General features: G+C 43.5%; 1 protein-coding gene across 4 annotated transcripts in view; it reads right to left on the bottom strand.

Annotated features, from left to right (window-relative positions):
- ACVR1 (activin A receptor type 1) overlaps positions 1–19,438 on the bottom strand; it is a 147,226-nt gene that overhangs the window by 60,854 nt on the left and 66,934 nt on the right. For all 4 annotated transcript variants that reach the window (XM_033945142.1, XM_033945143.1, XM_033945141.1 and 1 more), the window contains 3 exons: positions 14,821–14,894; positions 8,284–8,544; positions 4,510–4,727 (listed from right to left, as the gene is read on the bottom strand). In XM_033945142.1, coding sequence (XP_033801033.1) covers positions 4,510–4,727; positions 8,284–8,544; positions 14,821–14,887 — 546 coding nt within the window. In that variant the 5' untranslated portion in view covers positions 14,888–14,894. The remainder of the gene's footprint in view (positions 1–4,509; positions 4,728–8,283; positions 8,545–14,820; positions 14,895–19,438) is intronic.

Raw genomic sequence — 19,438 nt, 5'->3', positions numbered from 1 at the left:
AGAACGCAGAGAAGAGAGACAGGGCTTTCTGGCTCCGCAGAAAACTAAGAACTGAAGACCATGAGGAGGGGATGCGCCCTCTAGTGGATCAGGAAGGCACACACATGCGTGGTGCAGCACTAGCAAACTTGAAATCTTCAATCGAGTTTGCTTGAAAAGCTGTCCGCATCGGGGCTCCGTGGATGACGTCACCCACATGTGAGAATATGCTGCCTGTTTGTCCTGGGATAACATGTCTAACACCAATCCTGACCCTTGCAGTACAGCTAGCGTGGATCCCCCAACTGAAGACATCCTCCAAAAGATGACCTGAACCATGATCAGAACGCCTTTGGATGACACCATCCTTGAGACACAGACAACTAAGCATGCATGGTATGCAGCATCAGTGGCTTAGGGATGTTGTTGCTGCCTGCCAAGCTTGTTAAAAGGGAGTCCTGGCCACCTTGGTTTTTCTGTAAGGTTGAAATGTGTCATGATGGAGCCGTTGAAACTGTTTCACTAGAGATGGAAGGCGTTATGTAGGGCTGTCAAACCCCTCTTGCTATTTCTGTGGGGTTGGTGGTCCCAACATTTTACTTGCCATGGTCATGTGGTGTCTTTATTCATGCCTGAATGTATCTTTGCAGTCCTGAAGTAGTGCATCAATTCTTGGCTGTACTCTGTTGTGATCTCAGAAGCCCATGCATCTTTTATCTTTGTCTGGAGAATCTTAGCGGATGACAAGGCATGCGAGAAGACCATCAAACAAGAATTATGATGCAAAATATACGGTACCTATGTTGAAATAGGCTGCAAAGTTACGGTTTGATGTTGTGCCTCAGCTTCAGGTTGTGGTGGTTTATGGATAATGGCCGAGAACATGACAATCAATGGCCAAGCCTGTGCATTAAGACCCTGATTTTATAAAAGATACCTACTGTTATGTGCATAGAACAGAATGTCTAGCTGATCTAGGCACCTAACTTACCCCCCTTTTACAAAATCGTGAAAGCAGTTTTTAGCATCTGCTAGCGTACTGAATGCTGTGCTGCTCCTGACACTCACAGAGTTCCTATGAGCATCGGGAGCAGCGCAGAGCATTCAGTGCGCCGGCCTGCACTAAAAACTGCTCTCGCAATTTTGTAAAGGGGGGGGGGTTAATATTTTTAATTGGATTAATCAGTGCTCATAATTGAAAACACCATTTAAAACCAATTTTAAAAGGATTACAAAAAATTAATTTGCCAATAGGTGCCTACCTGCAAGTAGGCACATTTAGGGCAGATTCTGGAAGGAGTTTGGGTGTGTATTGACTTAGGTGCTGGTAGGCACACTCATGCATCATTTATTCTATTACTACTACTCTTTTTTTTTTTTAACTCACATTTGATAAAATCAGTAATAGGTATCAAAAATAAATATATATGATTCATAGACAAATAATTCTTTTTCAATCGTCTTCATTGGATCAATTCCAAGTATACAGTTCCAAAATCAAACTGAAAATATCAAATTGTGCCTTTCCATATTTTTATAATTAATCCCCAACACCACCCCACTCTCCCATATGGTATACACATATCATATAAGAATTCGTTGGCAACCGCAAGACATTTACAGTGGTCTCAGCATACATCCCAATTCCTTTCCTAATTCAGATGCACTCTCTCCCTCCCTTCCTCAAGGCATTATCTCTTTATAAGAACATAAGAATTGCTGAACTGGGAGAGATCAAAGGTCCATCAAGCCCAGTATCCTGTTTCTGACATTGACAAACCCAGGTCCCAAGTACTTAACTAGATCTTTAGTAGTAAAACAGATTTTATATGCTGCATATCCTAGGAATAAGCAATGGATGTCCCCAAGCCATCTCAATAATGGCCTATGGACTTCTCTTTTAGGAAATTATCCAAACCTTTTTAAAACCCTGCTAAGCTAACTGATTTAACCACATTCTCCGGAAATGAATTCCAGAGTTTAAATTACACGTTGTGTGAAGAAATATTTTCTTCAGTTTATTTTAAATCTACTACTTAGTAGCTTCATCACATGCTCCCTAGTCCCAGTAGTTTTGGAAGAGTGAACAAGTGATTCACATCTACCCTTTCCACTCCACTCATTATTTTATAGACCTCTATCATAACAATCCCCTCCTTCCCCCCAGCACCGTCTCGTCTCCAAGCTGAAGAAGCCTAGCCACTTTAGCCTTTCCTCATAGGGAAGTCGTCCCATCCGTTTTATCATTTTTGTCGCCTTTCTCTGCACCTTTTCTAATTCCACTACATCTTTTTTGAGGTACGGCGACCAGAACTGCACACAGTATTCGAGGTGCAGCTGTACCATAGAGCAATACAAGGGCATTATAACATTTTTATCTTTGTTTTCCATTCCTTTTCTGATAATTCCTAACACTCTATTTACTTTCTTAGCCACTGCCGCACATTGAGCCCAGGGTTTCAAAGTATCCTCAACAATGACACCTCGCAGTGACTCCTAACGTAGATCCAACATCACTTAGCTATAGTTCGGGTTCCTCTTTCCCACACTACAGCTACTGTTATTACTACTTTTAATTATTTCTATAGCGCTACCAGACATACACAATGCTGTACAGTCACAAAGAAGACAGTCCCTGCTCGAAAGAGCTTACAATCTAAACCTTGGGCAAGAATAGTGGGAGCTGAGGCCGATGCTAGACATACTTGAATAGTCTGTCCCGCAAATGGTGAGAGAAATAAAATTGGCCAAATACAGCATCAGCTTTCATTCCCCCATACTGGAGAGACTTGTATGGTCTGTGTCTCGCACATGGCAAGAGACACGTGAAGGCTCAACATGTGATGTGTTGATCATTTTATTGTCACATGCTGCGAGTGGTGGAACTGTGCAACTTAGAAGGGAGGGGAAGCCATCTTGACTGGTAAGTTGAATATTGTCAGCAATACACCACATATCAATCCCATCATGTCAGGCTACCTATATGGTTGACAGGGTGCCAACTTTACAACTTCACAGTATTAAACAAAGGTGACCTGGACCTACATGAGTAGTGGACAAGGCTCTGGTCACCTTGTTGGGCAGACTGGATGGACCTTGAAGTTCTTTTTCAGCTGTCATTTACTGTGCTGATCAGACTGAACCCTCCACTTCCTGCTAGTCTAGTTATTGAACACCTTTTCTCTTGTCTGAGAGAAGGAGTTGGCATTGGAGATAACCAACAACACTGGGTTTGAGAGAAGGAGTTGGCACTGGAGATAACCAACAACAGAAAGTCTGATAGAAGGAGTTGACACAAGAGATAACCAACAGCACTGGGTGTGAGAGAAGGAGTTGGCACAGGAGATAACCAACAGCAATGGGTGTGAGAGAAGGAGTTGGCACTGGAGATAACCAACAACAGAGAGTCTGGGAGAAGGAGTTGGCATAAGAGATAACCAACAACAGAGAGTCTGAGAGAAGGAGTTGGCACTGGAGATAATCAACAACAGAGAGTCTGAGAGAAAGAGTTGGCACAGGAGATAACCAACAACACAGTGTGAGAGAAGGTATTGGCACTGGAGATAACCAACAACAGAAAGTCTGATAGAAGGAGTTGACACAAGAGATAACCAGCATGAGTAACAGTCATTTTCAAAATTTAGTTTTGTTAAAAGCAAAGTGGCTTGACTTATAAGCTGTTGGATAAAACCACTAACGACAATTGCATTCACTGTAGTTGTGGTACTTTTATTTTTTACTCAAAAAGTATTATGCTTTCATTGTATGCTAATAGATCTCATGCATATTCATTGGGGAAATCCTGAAAACCCGACTGGATTGCGGCCCTCAAGGAGGGACTTTGACACCCCTGCTCTCGGCGAGAGGGAGAATTAGAAGGCCTTAAGCATGCGCAGATGCATGCTCAAGGCCCGGCAGAGGCAGGAAGATCTTCAAGCGGCACCGGCACGTCCTGTGGGCTGCGTGCTGGTGCCAGACGGGGGGGGTGGGGGTAGTTTCAAGTTGTTTGGGCAGGGGGTGCCGGTTCACGTGGATGGGGGGCCTTTGTGAGTGGGGGGGAGCAGCGCCGCTGGCCTCGGGGGGGGGAACGTATCAAAGCGAGTTTCCATTATTTCCTATGGGGAAACTCGCTTTGATATACGAGTATTTTGGTTTACGAGCATGCTTCTGGAACAAATTATGCTCGTAAACCAAAGTTCCACTGTATTCCTGCTCTTTATATTTACCATAAGATAGCTATTTTCATAATCAGTACAATATTATAAATACAGTCAGGCTTCACTTGGTGCTTACTAAACACATCCATTAAGGAACAGTTATCACCTACACATGAGGCTACGAGTTGATCTAGTCTTCATTGCCTAGCTCCAGAATTCTAGCCACTTTCACCCTTCACTCGATAAAACATTATGCAATGTTATTGTACTTTAACTATATTTATCTCATTTTAATGGCCACAGTTTCAAAACATCTAGGTTTAAAGTACCAATTTTTCCCACATTTTCATCATTTTGCTCATTCAGAACTTACTGCTAATGTGCTATCTCCAATATTAGATGCAATGAGTCCATCTATTGTTCCATATTCAGCATCCCTAGTACTAAGTCGCTCCATGTGTCGCTGCTGGATTTTTCGGAAGACCAACACAGCTACCACAGAAAGAATCAGCAGTACTACCACAGGAGCCAGTATAACACTGATCAGAGTTTCCAAGCTGTAACCCAAAGCTGCTTCTTCCAGTGGATTACCTTAAAAAGAAAAAAAAAGAACAAAGATTATTTTTAAAAACACACAGTTTTATGATTTTCTGAGAGCTCCTAATTATAAAAGTACAACTGATCTAAATAAAAGAACAAAAAACAGTAATAGATGACCTCTGACAACATATCAATTGAGACCAGCAGAGGACCAGCAAAAAGGAACAAACCTGTTTTTGTCACTGGTAACTGGACCCACGCAGACTGTGATCTGGGCTTTTCAGAGGCCTTCTCCTAGGTATCTAAGACCTTACCTTTGGCTTCACATCTGTTTTTTTTACCCAACATGCCCATGTTTGCAGTGCTTTGCCAATGAGGGCTAGATGCACTAAGATTGGTAAGACCATGTGGGTTTGCAGCAATCCGATTTTTGGGACGATTCAGAAAGAGCTATTAATGCACTAAAAAGTTTACATGCAAATTATTCACACGGATGTTCCTTGTAATCCCCTACTCTGCCGTCCGATTGGCTGCAGTGAGAGCAACTCTCACACAAGCGCAGAGCAGGCAGGGGAAGCCCCGAACAGCAGAGAAGTAGGGGAAGCCCCGAAAGTAGGCTCCTACCACTCAGCTGATTGGGCAGGAAACCTTTTTTTAATTTTCTTTTATATTTTTAATGGGCATTGATGCTATGTATGTTACATACACACACACACAAAATCTGCCTCATTAAAACAAAAGAAAAAAAAAAAGGCCTCCCTCCCCCCCCCCCCCCCGATGACGGCTCTCCTCAACGAACCAACAAATACGGCACCGGGAAGACTCCCTCTCTTGCGCTAGTGAAAAACGACAGGAGGGCTGGCCATTCCCTCCTGCCATTTGTCCCTCCTCCTGCACCTGCAAAAATGGCAGGAAGAATGTCTACTTCCTCCTGCCATGCCGAACCCCCCCCCCAAAAGAAAATTGGCAGGTGGGATGCCCTCTCCCTCCTGCCAATGCAACTCCCCCCCCCCCCAAATAGCAGCAATACGGCAGGAGGGACGCCCACTCCCTCCTGTCACCGAAGGCCCACTCTCGAGCCACACATTCCCAACCTACACAAACATCCTCCTACCCTCCACCTGAAAAAAAAAAGGTCCTCCGCCACCCCCGGAACCCTCCGGTACCTTCTTTCCCCAGTGCATCATATGGAAGGGGCCTTAGGCATTTGAGTCAATCAGGGCTTTAGGCTCCTCTCTCTGTATCCTGTGATACAAGGAGGAGGAGTCTAAAGCCCCGATTGGCTCAGTCAAGCATCTGAACCAATCAGGGCCTTCCATCACTTGATGCTTTGGGGAGGGAAAGGCCCGCCATTTTGGAGTGGTGCCCCTATGAGCAGGACGAACTGAGCTTCCGTCCTGTTCCAACGTTTCTAAGAAAGTATGGGGGGGTGACTGGGTGGCGGAGGACCACCAGTGGCAAGAAGTTGTGGGCATCCCTCCTGCCTTTTTTTTTTGGGGGGGGTGGAGGGGATGTTTGGAGGGAGCACGTGGGAGTTGGTGGGCATTCCTCCTGCAGTATCACTGCTCTTTTGGGAGGGGGAGTAACATTGGCAAGAGGGAGTGGGCATCCCTTCTACTGTATTGCTGCTGTTTGTGGTGAGATACGGAGAACTACAACAATCATGACAGCAGCTGCGGAAGCCTAAGAGAACGAACTTAGGGAAGTTCTGCTAGGTCTACTGTCTAACCTTTTCAATGCTTCTCTAGAGTTGGGTGTGGTCCCAGAGGACTGGAGAAGAGTGAACATGATCCCTTTCCACAAAAGTGGAAGTAAGGAGGAGGTTGGGAACTACAGGCAAGTTAGTCTTCCTGCTTCTAAAACAGAGGATAGAGAGGTTTCTGGAATCAAATGGACTGTAGAACTTATGGCAGCATGGTTTTACTAGAGAAAGGTCTTGTCAAACTATTCTTATTAACTTCTTTGACTAGGTGACCAAACATTTGGATTTAGGGAGAGCACCTGATGTGGTGTACTTAAGATTTTAAAGCTTTTAACACGGTTCCACATAAATAGATTGAGTGCTCCCAATCTAGACCAAAAAGTGACTAACTAGTTTAGAAACTGATTAAGTGGAAGACAGAGGGTGTTCACTCTGGGGAAAAGGATGCTATCAGTGTTGCACCACAAGTCTTGGGCTCGGCTTGTTTTAACATCTTTGGGAGTGATATTGCAGAAGAATTGTCGGATAAGATTTACCTCTTTGCAGATGATACAAAACTGTAATAGGGTAGACACCTCTGATGGTGTAAGATAGCATGAGGAGGAAACTACCAAAGCTAGAAGAATGGTCCAGGAACTAGTGTCAAAGATTTAATGCTAAAAAAGGAAGGGAAAGAGACTGGGACTTATATACTGCCTGTGTTAGTTTTACAACCACACTCAAAGTGGTTTATACACTTGGGCTTCCCATTTAAGAAAAGGAAAGACCAACAGGAAAAAGGATGTGATGATGCTTATGTACAAGTCTCTAATGAGACCCCCATTTAGTGTACTATGTACAGTTCTGGAGACTACACCTTCAAAAAGATATAAACAGGATGAAGTCAGTTCAGAGGGTGGTTAGCAAAATGGCCAGTGAACATAATGAAGCATATACAGATAAATTAACTAAATCTAATTAGTGAGAGATTATTTACAAAACAAACTTAAGGTAGGCAACTGTAGAGAAATTCCAAGCTACTGCTCCATAAGGGGAAACTCTGGAGGAGGAGAAGACATTCACCCCTTTGAGACAACTATAAGCCAAACTCAAAAACTAAGCCTGTAGACCTTGGAAGGTCAGATCCCTCTGCACTCAAACCAGGGGAAGGTCCATGGGAGCTGGAACCAGGCCAAGAGCTACAGCCTGTGGACTATCCTGAGAAGAAAGGCCTAACTCAAGACAGAAAAATACCACTGCACCAGTTCATCCTGTACTATATGCTGGAGGCAGAGAAATACTGAGATGTTCCAAGCTGTACCACTCCCTGTACTGGTAACAGTTCAGATTCTCTACCTCTATTTGCTGGTATGGTGACATAACCCATCAGTCTGGACTGGTCTAGCAGGATAAAAAATAGATTTTATTAAAGTAACATCACAATTTTTTGATAACTCATTCAAGCAAACAAGGTTCCCAGAAAAACAATAGATGAAACTACACCGTTATCTTCCCTAAGTTATCAGCCCCCGCAAAATGCCAAACAAAGCTCTTGATGCCAAAGGTCAGACCCACATACCAGGGTTCATACTCCTTTACAAAATGTGACAGGGTTCAGAAGTACAATATGTACTCAGATCCCCTCCCTATTGTTTTTTTTTTTTTCTTTTTTATGTCCACTTTCCTTTGATTACTGTAGTTCTTGCCTCTTTTCCTCTTGTTCCCGTCCGTCTTAAGTTTGTGTCTTATTCATTCTACTAACTTACCCTGTAGTCTATTTTTTTTAAAGTTTTAACCTGTAATACCATTTTTGTATGTCGATAAATTTTTAATTGTACACTGCTCAAAACCTGATTGAGTGGTATAAGCAATTTTAAATAAAACTTGAAACTGCATTTAGCTTATCTCTTTAAATTAACTGCTTACCTCTGGGCAGCTTTGCTGTAATATTCATGTTGCAGAAGTCACCTTGACAGCACTCCACAGCCTGGTCAGGGGAAGGCGGTGTTTTACATGTCATCTTGCCTTGTTCATAAACTCGGAAACAGCCTTTCTGATAAACTTTACTGCCGTCATTTATGCTTAATGAGGCAAAGCACTGTTGCCCATCACATTGGTCTGCATTCCCACAAGACATGCCTTCACAGACACACTTATAGAGGCCCACATTTAATTTTGTTTCTTCATCTGCATAAAAAAGGAAAGAAATATGGAAAGAAAGAGTTCTTTAACATAAATGTATTCATCTTGCCTGCACACCTAAATAAGATACATTCAAGATGTGGTAATATAAATAATGGTTTCCCACTCAGAAAGGGCTCTATGAACAAGGATGTTAGTGTAATCAGCTGTTATCTCTCTTATTACCAACTAGGCAGCAGCACACATGAATCAAATATCAATAACTACAAAAGCTACAGATTCAAGCAGCCAGTGACATTCTATGATACTTATACACAGAATTCACAAAAATGTGCTCCTTTACAGAGCTTTGCTCTTTTATAACGCTTTAAGACATGTCAACTATCCGATTCACTATCCTACCTCTTCTTCCCTTTGCATCCCCCTTCATGAACATTATATATTGATCTACCCTGTGTCCTGTGTGTATGTCATAATTAGATTGTAAGCTCTTTCGAGCAGGGGTCGTCTCTTGCGTGTTTAATATACAGTGTTGCATGCATCTGTTAGTGCTATAGAAATAATAAATAGTAGTAGTATTGTATTATTAACAACTAAAGTTTTATTCTTCTATTAAAATGGGAGGATTGTCTTGAGGCGCTTGGACAAGATGGCTGCCTGAGGCTTCCACAACACCGTCACGCTGTTGAAAGGGTTTCATAATAAAGAAAAGTAAGTCAAAGACCTGGATTTTTTCATCTGAGCCCAGGTCTGGAATATTACCTGGCCCGATGGATCGTTTTTTGGAGCGTGGACCTGTTAAACTGAAGGAAAATGCTTCGGTAACAGGAAGGAGTCAGGCGGAGATCTCCAGGCCTCATTTTAAGTGGTAAGTCTCTTTCCGAAGCCCGCCAAATCAGCCACAGCTCCACTCAACGTCATCACTGACACTGGGAGGTGAGAGCGAGAATGTTCTGCTTCAGAGGCGTGGGGTTTGGAGTAAACCCGCAGCTATAATGGAGCAGTTATGGACAATGATGGATTCGGAAACGAGTGGTTTAGCTCAGGGGGAAGAACAGAGGGAAAACCAATCTGCCCCCCCCCCCCCCAATGCTGAATAATGTGGGTACTGATAATTTGGGTTCAAAAACAGTTTTGACCTCATTACCAAGACTAACTGTGGTTAACTTAGAAACAATATGGGAAGTGATTATAGCATTGCAGCTTTCCCTGGGGATTCAAATCCAACAAATATCTTCCCACTGTAAAGAAATATTAGCAAAATTGGTTGTTACAAAAGAAAAAGTGAAAGATTTGGAAAATAGAGTTGGAGAATATACAACTCGTTTAGAAACAGTGGAAGCTCAGAGTCAAACCTGGATAAAGGACAATGGGAATATTCATTATAAATTGGAGATTTTGGAAAATACAGTCAGAAGACAATCTTCGATTAATAAATTTTTCTAGAGCATATTCAGTACCAGTAGTTGATATGTTTAAAAGATATCTATCTGAGGTTCTGAAAATTCCTGAGACCTCTGATCCTTCGATCTCCAAGATATATTATCTTCCTCAGGGAAAGAAGAGTGCCTCGGCCCAGCAGGGTCTTTCAGTAGACAGTCTGGACATAACAAACTTTCTTGAGAGATCAGACACAGAGGCGATGGTTCCATCAACATTGTTAATACAGCTGGCATTGGACTGTGATAGAGACTAGTTATTGAAAATCTTCTTCAAATACCAAGGTATACTTTTTTATCATAAAATCTGTATGTATCCTGACGTGGCTAGAGTCACCCAGAAAAAGAGATGACAATTTTTATTGTTATGTTCTCAAGTTTTACAGTTGGATGCTAAGTTTTTTCTTAGATACCCTTGTAAGTGTTTGATTATACTTCAAGAAGTCAGATAAGTTTTTTTTGAACCCTTACAATTGTCTAAATTTATTTTGGGGACAGCAGTAGTTTCTTCAAGTACTCCCTCTAATTTGCAACCAATTAGAACTCTAGGCATTATTAAGAAAGGAATTGAAAATAAAATAGTGAATATCATAATGCTGTTTTATTGATCCATGGTACAAATCGCACCATAAATATTGTGAACGTTATCTCATACAATATATAGTGGAACTAGAAAACGTTTAAAGAAGAGAAAGGGGATGAGAAACTTCCCTATGGAAAAAGCTAAAAAGGATAGGACTCTTCAGCACAGAGAAGACATAGTAAATAACCTTACCTTTATTTCTCTCAGCTATTTTAAATGGTAGTAAGACTAAAAGAAATTCCATAAAGTCAATAGGAAACATTTAAAACTAATTGGAAGGAATATTTTTTTCACTCAATGCACAATTATGCTGTGGAATTTGTTGTCAGAAGGTATGGTGAAAGAAGTTAACAAAGCTGATTGTATAAAAGATTTAGAGAAATTCCTTTAACAACAGTCAATAAACTATTATTAACTAGGTAGATTTGTGCCCTGAATTGATCATTGTTAGAAACAGGATGCTGGGCTTGGTGGACCTTTGGTATGAACCAGTATGATGTTTATGATCTAAAAAAAATTAATTAATAGCAAGATTGATCATAGCTCCAAGCACCAATAAGAACCTACATTGATCATCATTATCTATTGGGCATCTGTGGGACAAGTCAACAACTGCATATGCTCTACAATAACAGAAGTGAAGCTAAGGGTTCCTTTTACGAAGCCGCGTTAGCGGTTTTAGCGCACGCTAATTTGCCGGCCGCGCTAGCCTCTACCGTTTCTCCTCTTGAGCAGGCAGATCAGACAGCAGAAAAATTCTGATCCCCCCCCCTCAAAAAAAAAAAACCCCAACCACATACAGAGAAATAAAAATCTCGAATACCAGCTTTTGCAACATTGAAACTTTGATACGCACACACAGTTTAGGGAATTACTCCTTTCAAACTATCTTTATCCCTCTCATTTCATCCTAAACTGTGTAGTTTGTTACTGGTGGTGTGTATCGATAACTAGTGGTGGTGAAGCATGGTCATACCTGTTGCCATGGGATAGTTGTATCCTTTGATTAAACTGTAAAATTAATCTTTTCAAATCTGATGACAGCAACATCTAATGGGAAGAGTAGTTTAATGGTTAGTGCAGAGGTTATTGGAACCTCTCTACTGGGACTCCCTAAATATCCTGTTGCAATAGTATCCACCAAGGATACCTCACACCAAACCATACGCTCCTGGGCGACTGTCAGCTTACCCCACATCTCAGTTTAAAAGCTGCTCTATCTCCTTTTTAAATGTTAGCGCCAGCAGCCTGGTTCCATCCCGGTTAAGGTGGAGTCCATCCTTTTGAAACAAGCTCCCCCTTTCCCAGAAGGTTGCCCAGTTCCTAGCAAATCTAAATCCCTCATCCCTGCACCACCGTCTTATCCACACATTGAGACTTTGAAGCTCTGCCTGCCTCTTGGGTCCTGCACGTGGAACTGAGAGCATTTCTGGAGGATCTGGATTTCAGCTTTCTACCTAAGAGCCTAAATTTGGCTTCCAGAAACTCCCTCCCACATTTTCTTATGTCATTAGTACATACATGTACCAAGACAGCTGGCTCCTCCCAAGCACTATCTAAAATCCTATCTATGTGACATGTGAGATCCGCCACCTTCACACCAGGCAGACATTAAGTTGCAGAAGGGTTGAGAGTTCCTGAAGGAGGAAAGTCTGCTGGGAATTGGAAGAGGATTCTCTTAGTGGTTTGTTTGGAGTTGTTTCCAACAGATGGAGTGTATCCTTTCACCATACATAAAAACCCAAGTGTCGGTGGTGATGAGACCAACGTTGGTGATAGTGGGTTAGTCAGCTTCCGATGAGATGGGGAGGAGATTGCAGAATGGTGGCCAGTATCTCTTGAAGCATGTCAAAAAGACCGAGTCAATTTTTGCTGAGTAGTAGCCGGAGATGTCTGAGCGTATTGGTTTCTAGGGTACTTTTGAGACAGAGTTCTGGAAGATGTAGTCGACTGTATAGGATTGTAATAATGTCTAGAAGCCTGCGGTTTCATCAACTTGGAGGCTGAGACAATGGTCACATTTTTTTCATGCCTGGTGATCTTTTGCATAGCTTCTTCAATCTTATCAATGAATAGTTCATCTCCTAAACAAGGTATATTTGTCAGGTGGTCCTGGACATTAGGATCTAACTCCTATATATGAAGCCATACGTGTCACTGCTTTGCAATGGATAAGGCTGATGCTCAGGAGGCTATGTCAAAGGCATCAAAGCCTAATCTTGCCATGAATTTTCTAGTCACAAGGAGATCACAGGTGATCTGTTGGAAGTCAGCAAGCTGGTCTCTAGAAATGAACTGTTCTAAGCAAGACAGGTGCTGAACAAATTGTCTGAAATAGAAGGTCATACAGAAATTGTAACTGAGGATGCGGCCAGTGAGCATTGTATTTTTGAATAGCCTGAGGCCAAACCTAACCAAAGCACGACATTCCATATCTTGAGGAGTACTAGCATATGTTCTAGACTAGATGATCTCTTTAAAGCAGACTCCACCAGGAATGACTGATATTGCAATTGAGGCTTATCAAAGCCAGGACAGGATTGCACCTTTTAAAGGGAATCTAATTTTCTTGGAGCTACTGGAATAAGTAGAGGAGTTTCCCCAGTTCTTAAACATGGCATCTCACATGAGATTAAGGAATGGGAGTTTCAAACAGTCTTTAGGGATTTGCTCAGAATCCAGAGTATCAAAAAGTTCAACTCTTGGTTCAGATTCAGATTCCATTCAAACAGCAAGAGCTTGATCAGTTGTCTGATGAAATTGATAAAGGAAAGGCTTTCCAGTGGAAGAGGAGAAGGATCTGATGAAAGCCGATATGATTCTGGTGCAGAATATTCTGGGTCAGAGTAATCTTGAGTGGATAGATAGGAATCAAATTCTTCTATGCCTGGAGATTTAGTAAATCTACTTCTAGAAGTACGACACAGTGAGGCATGGTGGCTATGATGCCAATGAGAGCACTGAGAAAGACTCCTATTTCTCCTCCGATGGCGGTTCAATGTCGATGAAAAGGAAGTGCTCCGATATTGGGACCTGGATTTGTGTCGAGAAGACTTAGATGTAGTAATATGAGGCCTTGTAGAGCATTGCTTGTGCTGGGCCAGTACCGAAGAAGTCTGTGCAGCAGCTGCTGTTGACTGACTGATCCCCTTTCTCTCTCAAGTAGGTTCTTTTGTTTGATTTTTTGTTGCCAGCTAAAGCTTTATTCCCTGCAAACAGGAAATAAATCTAAGTGAGGCAAACCACTTAGGATTTTTCTTTTATTATTATGCCTGATAACTGCAGGGGAACTTAGGGGAAGGACATCATATAGAGTGAGCAGGCAAGAAGGGGAGGGATTGGGTGGGGACCCATATAACCAAGCCCTAAGCCTCACCCAATGGATGCTAAGAAGTGTGTTTAGGGCAGCAAAGCCAAGCTCTGTGTTTGACAGGGTCTGGTCCATGGACTGAACAACCTGGGAGTGATCCTTAGGCTCAACCAAGCTATGCGGCTGTGGCCAACAGAGCAGGGAGTTAGGCCAAGGACAGGAGTACCAGACAGCATGACCTATCATCTGCTGAGGAAGAAAAAATACTGGCTCTCTCCAGGGAGCACTACCAGTTAATACTGGTGAGTTCACTGGTAAAATTCAGATTCCCCCCCCCTCCTCTACCTCCAGTTGCTGGTAGGAAGGGATAACACCCACTTGTGCAGAACGGTGGAGCTAATGCTAAATTATGTTATTGGGGTTTTTTTTTAATTTATTTTACTTTCTCTCTCTCACTCTGCTTCTATATTTGCTCAAATGTTCAGTACACCTGTCACATTTCAACAGTCACCTTCCCTGGTGCTCTCTTAACCATTGGATGCCGGGTGGCTCTCAGGAATTCCAGGGACAGTTTTTGTTTTGTAGTATATGGAAAAACAATTAACTCAAACCTAAAATCTAACTGGAAAGAACTCTGGCCTTTAAGAAATCTAATATATGGTGATATTCATTACAATTAGCTTGATTTTACTATGATTCCCTTGTCAAAGAATGGGGTTGTCTGGATCATTTATTGAAAAGGGGAAGGGGTTTTTAGAGAGAGGGAGCAAAAGATCAGCTTGAAGAAACTACTGACTGATCTTTAATTTCAGATTTTGTTAGTACACCTGTGTGTTTGGGGTAGGTATTTTTCCATCTTACCCTGTGGACTGGTCTTTTGATTTTTCATGTTTTCGCTTGTTGTTACGTGATTTCTGATCTGTTATCTGTTGTGATTCTCCTGGTTTTCAATTATTAATAAATATCTATTGTTACAAAAAAACGCTTACCTTCCATACTAGGTGATGGTAAAGCTATTATTAACAGTACTGGAAAAATCATAACTCCATCTACCATTGTACACCTGCAGGAAGAAAAAGCAAACAAATCATTTAGGAAAACTGTAGTACATTAAAACTGTTGTGTCAGTAGTGTAATAATATTTGTGATACAGAGCTATAATCCTGGAAACTCAGGGGCAGATTCTCAAAACTAAAATGTGCCTTTAACATGCTCGCTAAATCAGTTCCAGCCATTTTAGCGTGCATGTATTTTAACGGCTCATTATTAAAACAGCTTACTATGGTCTTTTCCAGGTTTTCTAGTAGTCTCCGATACTGCCATGCAAATGTATTACAATGACATCATTAATATTAAAATGATCATTCTGAGCGATTCTCTATCATCGCTGATTCTCTAACCTCGTTGTGCCACATTTGCCAACAGGTCTGAGCCATCATTGCCTTACTTTCTGAACAGTGCCTGAGCGCCGAATGGCTCAGGCACTGACAGGAAAGTAAGGCTTGACAGATCAGACTTGTCGCTGTCAAGCAACCCCCCTGTAATGGGAGAGATGCCCACTCCCTCCTGCCGCCAATCAACATCCCCTCCAGCAGTGGGAGAGATGCCTACTTCCTCCCACAACCAAGCAATGCCTGCCCCCGACACCTCCCCAGCAGCTGGAGAGATGCCCATTCCCTCCCACTGCCAAGCAATGCCCCCCAACACCCCCCAGCAGCGGAAGAGATGCCCACTCCCTCCCGCCACCAAGCGTCCTCCCCGGCAGTGGGAAAGATGCCTACTCCCTCCCACCACCAAGCAATGCTCCCTGACAACCCCCGGCAGTAGGAGAGATGCTCACTCCCTCCTGCCGCCATGCAATGCCCCCCGATACCTCATCACCAGCAAGAAAGAGGCTCACTCCCTCTCGCCACAAAGCAATGTCCCCCTTACACCCCCCCCTAACAGCAGCGGGAGAGATGCCACTCCCTACCACCAAGCAATGCCCCCCTGACACCCCACCACCACCAGTAGCGGGAGAGATGCCACTTCTTACCGCCGCCAAGCAATCTACCTCCCCCCCAACACCCTTGATGACCCCCCCTTGCCCCCTCACCTTGTTTATGATGGCTGGCCAGAGGGATGCCTACTCCTTCCGGCCAGCAAAATGGTCTTCCCCTCCCCGGAGCATCCTGGGCTCCAATTGGCCAATTAAGATCTTAGGCTCCCCTCCCCATGTATCTCAGGATGCACCGAGAAGGGGAAGGCCCACCACTTTGGAGTGACGGGCCTGCGAACAGGAGGGACTGGGCATACCTTCTGCTGTCATCTAATTTTGAGGTATGGGGGCAGATTGGGGGGGGTGCATCTGGTGGCAGAAGGACGTGGGCATCCCTCAAGCCAATTTTTTTTAGGAAGGGGAGTGGGAGAGAGTCAGGGGGTCCTTGCGGGGGAAGGGAGAGAGAGTGTGGAGAGAGTTCATGATGGTAGGAGGGAGTGGGCATCCCTCTTGCTGACTTTTTAGAAACTGTGGAAGGGGAGGGAAAGGATCGGTTCGGGGGGTCTTTGCAAGGGGTTGTCAGTGTGGGGTGCTCACGGCTGGCAGAAGGGAGTGCTCATCCTTCCTGCTGATTTTTTGAAACCAGGGTTGTTGCTGGGGGAGGTGGAGTAGGCACAGCATGGCAATTTTTTTTTTTTTATGGACACGGATAAAAAATAAAACCAAACAGGCAGACCTGTTGGGTTTTCAGGGTCAGTCATACCAATCTGATTCTGGTATTCAAGGTTAGGGCATCAATCGGATGCCTGGTTTTATTATTAATGACCTCATTTGCATGCTAGAATCAAAAAGTGTACGATCGAACGGAAAACCACGCGGTGAGCCATTTTGTGCATTTGATCGGACACTTTAGTGCATCTAGCCCTCTGTTCCCAGTGCAAAGATTTCTTGTCTTAGGGATCCCATGGCATTCAGATACAACATCAGGAGCACATCAACTCAATTGTTAAGAGATGTTAATTACATCCCATTTCCACCTCTATAGTTAAAGTGGAAGTAGCTTACACTTCCCCCTCCCTGTTCACGGTTTTGATTATTCGTGGGGTTTTTCCTGGAGAGATGCTCGTTGGCAGCCCGCATTTAAAAACATGGCCCCGGGACTTGGATCGGGGCATGGAGGGAGGTGGAGGCGGGCCATCTGAAGCAGAGGGGGGCCATCGGAAGCAGGGGGGGCCATCGGAAGCAGAGGGGGGCCATCGGAGGCAGAGGGGGGCCATCGGAGGCAGAGGGGGGCCATCGGAGGCAGAGGGGGGCCATCGGAGGCAGAGGGGGGCCATCGGAGGCAGAGGGGGGCCATCGGAGGCAGAGCGGAGGTAGAGGGGAGCCATCGGAGGCAGAGGGGAGCCATTGGAGGCAGAGGGGGGCCATCGGAGGCAGAGGGGGGCCATTGGAGGCAGAGGCAGAAGAGGCGAGCAGCTGCCCCAGGAGCACGGACCTAACCTGGTGATCTAGCAGTGACACAGGGCAGGAGCAATCTTCCTACACTCCTGCCCCATGCAGAGCCGTGCTGTGAATTTCTGTGGTCTCACGAGACTACAACAGGGAGTTCCTGTTGTAATCTCATGAGACTACAGGAACTCAGCAGCATGGCTCTGCAAGGGGCAGGAGAGTAGGAAGATCGCTCCTGCCCCGTGTCACCGCTAGACTACTAGGTAAGTTCAGGGGTGGGCCGGGGTGAGCCGGCCCAAAAGTTATTTGTGAATTTTCCCTATTCGCAGGCCAGCTCTGCCCCTAACCCCTGCTAATAGGGAGGGACCCCTTGTGGCCCACGGGACTCCCACGGGGACCCCCTTCTAGCCAACGGGACTCCCACGGGAATGGAAGGCTTTGGAAGCAGGGTTCGTCCATATAATATAATGGACACGTCAGCCTTAATAAAAGAGGGGGTTTATAAGTTAATTACCTGAACAGAAAACAAAAAGGGGGTTCCACCAAAGAGATTCCACAAGGAAAACAGCGGTGCAAACACAAAAGAAACTGTGGAATTGATGATCCTGTCAGAAATAATTGCTGCTTTTTATAGGGATGGGCTGGGATGGAGGTAATTCCTTGCGGGGATGGGTGGGGACAGAGAGGATCCTGATGGGGAAAGGTGGAAGCACAGGAAGAGTGGCCCCAGCTCTAGCAGTAGAAAAGAATACATACAAATATAGTTCTTGCTAAAATTAAACAATGTTTACAAATAAAGAACCTTTTAATTTTAAAAAGTATGCTCAAAACGTGGACTAGGAAAAACTAATCTTACCAACCTAAATACTGTCAGTAGCCTATAAAAACACAATCTACCCAATTCAATCTAAAAGTAATCCGATTATATTAAGACAATAAACAAACATTTCATCAATGACTGTGTCACAACAATTCTTTCACCATCCCCTTTTTAGTCATCCCAAAAGCTTCCTGATTGGGTTGCTAAGAGCTGCAGTTTTCAGACAAACACATGGGCACAACATCGTATCTTAAATCATTGCCAGGGTCTGTTGAATTGTATCAGCTACCAAACCTGATCTATCCCTCACCTAACACCAATCCCCCTATCCACAGAAACAAGCCATTCATATGTTCAAGTTTTTCAAGTTTTTATTAATATTTGATAAATCGCTTAATCAGTTAACTAAGCGATGTACAGCTTTATAAAAACATAGGTTGTGAAAACTAACAGGGTAATACACATCTTTTAACTCTAGGACAGACATGAAGCGTAAGGATAGCGGGGAGAAGTTACAATTTTTAGTTAAAGAGAGTGAACAAAAAAGGGAAAAACAAGAGGGAAGGTAACAAAATAAAGTCTTGAAGTTTCATGTGGTAGGTCTCAATATTAGATATTGAACGCATCTTTAAAAAGATGGGGGTTTTTTTTTGGGGGGGGGTTTGTAATTGTTTATTTATAACAAAGAACTACACACCAACACAGCAGTACAGTACCAAAACAGTATACGTTTTTTTGAATGAAGTTATGTGTTTTTCTTCTCTAATGTACTGTGGATCTGTGGATGGAGACGAAAAAAAAGAAAGATGCCAGACCTCCGGGGGAGGGAAGGGAAACGGAAGGGGAGGATGGAGATGGCAGATGGATGGTTAGCACGGAGAAAGAAGAAAGGAGACCCTGGCAAACAAGTTATCGGAAGACAACCAGAGCCTGGGACCAACAAGATTTGAATAATGATCAGACAACAAAAGGTAGAAAAACTAATTTTATTTTCTGTTTTGTGATTATAATAAGTCAGATTTGAAACGTGTATCCTGCCAGAGCTGGAGTTAGACCGCAAACGTGAGCTAGGATTTAACAGAGAGAAGAAAAGTCTTTTTTGTTTGTTTATTTTGTTTACACCACAGCGCCAGTGTGGTTAGGAAAAGGCAAAGGGGGTGAAGAGGCTACAAAATAAACCCACCAGGATGTTTGAAAAAAACACCCAATTGGTCAGGAAAATCGAATCGAAAAACCAATTCAATAGGCTAAATCGAATTGAATCGAAATTTTTTTTTCCTGAATCCGGCAGCACTATTATACACTAACCTTGTCACTGTTTTATGCTTGTCTGCTAGCCATGTCACTGTCCACGCTGACC

The sequence above is a fragment of the Geotrypetes seraphini genome, chromosome 5, assembly GCF_902459505.1.
Source record: "Geotrypetes seraphini chromosome 5, aGeoSer1.1, whole genome shotgun sequence".
NCBI lineage: Eukaryota > Metazoa > Chordata > Amphibia > Gymnophiona > Dermophiidae > Geotrypetes > Geotrypetes seraphini.
Note: the sequence above shows the minus strand (reverse complement) of the source record. Positions and strands in the feature narration are given on the sequence as shown.